At 56.1% G+C, this 2,392-nt stretch overlaps 1 protein-coding gene across 1 annotated transcript; it reads right to left on the reverse strand.

Moving 5' to 3' along the window:
* Window positions 1-245: 245 nt before the first annotated feature.
* On the reverse strand, window positions 246-1,058 carry LOC120855014. Its single transcript, XM_040229536.1, has one exon. The coding sequence runs from the start codon at window positions 1,056-1,058 to the stop codon at window positions 246-248; it is 813 nt and encodes a 270-aa protein (XP_040085470.1).
* Between the last annotated feature and the right edge of the window lie 1,334 nt (window positions 1,059-2,392).

Here is a 2,392-nt window from a genome sequence, read left to right on the forward strand (position 1 = left end):
GGTTTAGATGAGGTATCCCCTCTCCCCCTAGCGTGGGTGGTCTCCACCACTGCCTACCACCCGCCCCCTTCACCCATTCACCTTGACCTTCCCAACCTTGTTGGTCCTTAAGTGTATATTCTCTCCATCTAAATGGCTTTCCCCCACCCCAGTGGAGGCTTGGAAGGAGCATTTTGCCACAGACAATTTATTTTCCGCAGCCGCGACCGGATGGATGTGTGCCCTCTTCACCGTTGGTGTTGATGTCACCACCAGCTGGAGGGCTTAGAGATGGGCTCCGGGGCTCTGCAGCCTGAGCGGATTGCTTCCCAGAACTTGGGCAGGCGACCTAAGGAAAAGATCCCGAGCTCAGGCAGCTTTATCCCCGGCCTCTGGGGCAGGATGGGAGTGAGGTTCCGGCCCTGAAACCCGCGAAAGCAGCTCGTGTTGGCAGAGTTATCCACGTACTGCACAGCGTTGACAGCCCTTCCGGACGGCAACACGGAGGTGCTGCCACAGGGGTAGTCGAAGGCGGCCGCTCTGCTGCTGTGGTTACAATAACTGCGGGGGGAGGCATGGTCCAGGTGGTCCAGGTGGATGGAGTTGGCGGCGCGTTCCAGGTAGCTGGCTGCAAGCCTCGGCAGGCTCAGGGACTTAGGGTAGTTACTGTAGAAGGCATTGGTGGATCTGTCGAGGTAGCTGATGCCTTTGATGAGCTGATCCAGGAAGGTGGGGTTAGAGGGACCCGAGGGACGATCTGTACAGAGCAGGCAGTAGGGGTTGCCGCGACACATGGGCTTTCTGGCCACCTTGGGGCCCTTCGCCAGGTGGCTTGTCTCCACACACTTGGAGTTGTAGGGCCGGCCCATGCAGATTCTCCTCAATGGCAGTCTGGGGGAGCCCGGGCTGTTGGTGGGCTCCGAATGGTTGTTGCTGGCCTCGGAGCCACTTGGAGTCCGAGAGCGCTTGAGGTTGCTCGCCCCTGTCATGCTGGGGCCGTGGGGCCAGCCTGGAGTCTGGGCCATGAAGGACACGTTGTGGCTGCCGGTGCTGGGACGGCCCACTTGGTGTCCAGACATTGTCCTGGGCAGGCGGACGAGGCTTTGTGGTACAGAACTGCTGAAATCTCACCTAGAGGCTGGTTCCCTGGGCCTGGCGGGGAGAGAGCCGGGTCAGCTCTCCTCAGCTCCCGGCCACCTCCCACTGAGCTTTCCAGGTGTTCCTCTCCGCATCTTCCTCCCAGGCCCAGGGATTTTTTCAAACAGGAAAGCAGGCCCCATGTTCTTCAGAAAGCACAAAGGGCAAGAGATGGGGAGGAAGGCAAGACCCTGAGAACAACGGGAGTCAGAGGACCCCCTAGAAAAAGTGGGGCAGTCTCTTTTTTCCTTTCTCTGTAGCCCACATTCTGAAATTCCCTTTCACCTTTTAAGCAGGGACTCCAGAAGACCACAGAGGCAAAGGACTAAGTCTCTAATGGTGAAATTCGAGGCACCAAGACACATTGTTTAGAGTAACATCAGATATCACCCACTACACTGTACACCCTGCTACTGAACAATATCTTAGAAGCGATACGATATATGTGCTTTTTCTTTGCCAGTCCTTTGCTTGTTCCTTACTTGTAAGTCTTAACTACAAATCCAGGAGGCAGTTATTATTCTATTCCCATCTGACAGAGGGTTGACGTGACTTGCCTCAGATCACATAGCTTGTGAGTGGTGGGGGCCAAGGTACTGTCTTGAGTGTATCTGATGACCCCTAAAAGACAATGCCGTGTTGTTGGGGGTGACTTTGTCCTCACCAGCAGTCTACTGAGGAAGAGTTCTCATCTCACCTGTTGGATAGGGGCACCGATGGGGAAAACCAGATGGGGAGGGGTGCTTGCTAACCCTGTAACTAAGTTGGTCTTGACTTCACGAACCCCAAGGGGCGGGGCAAGGAGATGCTGTAAGTCTACAGTGGGACTTGTGAGACAGAAGTTTCCAGAGTACAGTATTTGGTCTCCATCTTCTCTGATGAGGGGAGATGATCTCAACCACCCCACAAAAGAAGGGTTCTTGGGGTTCCTCCCGGTCTGAAAGTGGACACTTCACAGGGACTAGGGCCTCACCAGACTCTGGCCCAGGTCACCCTGCTTCCTGTCCTGGGGCCTGCCCAGGTGGCAGGAGCCCCAGCCCCATTCCCTTTGTCCCCCAGGTCCCCAGTACTCCCCCGTTTCCAGAAGGAAGGCTCTGATTTCTGTCCCCCACGACTGCCAGCTTGATGCTAATTTTCCACTTCTGCCTGGTGAGAACAGAGCAGTATTTGAACCTGTCCCACCCAGGAAACAGCTGCCCGCTCCTCTCCCAGCCCACAGCCCCTCAGCTGCCCTTGTCCTTTGGGTCTGAATCGCGTGGAATGCCCAGACTCTCGC

Source organism: Oryx dammah, unplaced genomic scaffold, assembly GCF_014754425.2.
Source record: "Oryx dammah isolate SB20612 unplaced genomic scaffold, SCBI_Odam_1.1 HiC_scaffold_27, whole genome shotgun sequence".
Lineage (NCBI taxonomy): Eukaryota > Metazoa > Chordata > Mammalia > Artiodactyla > Bovidae > Oryx > Oryx dammah.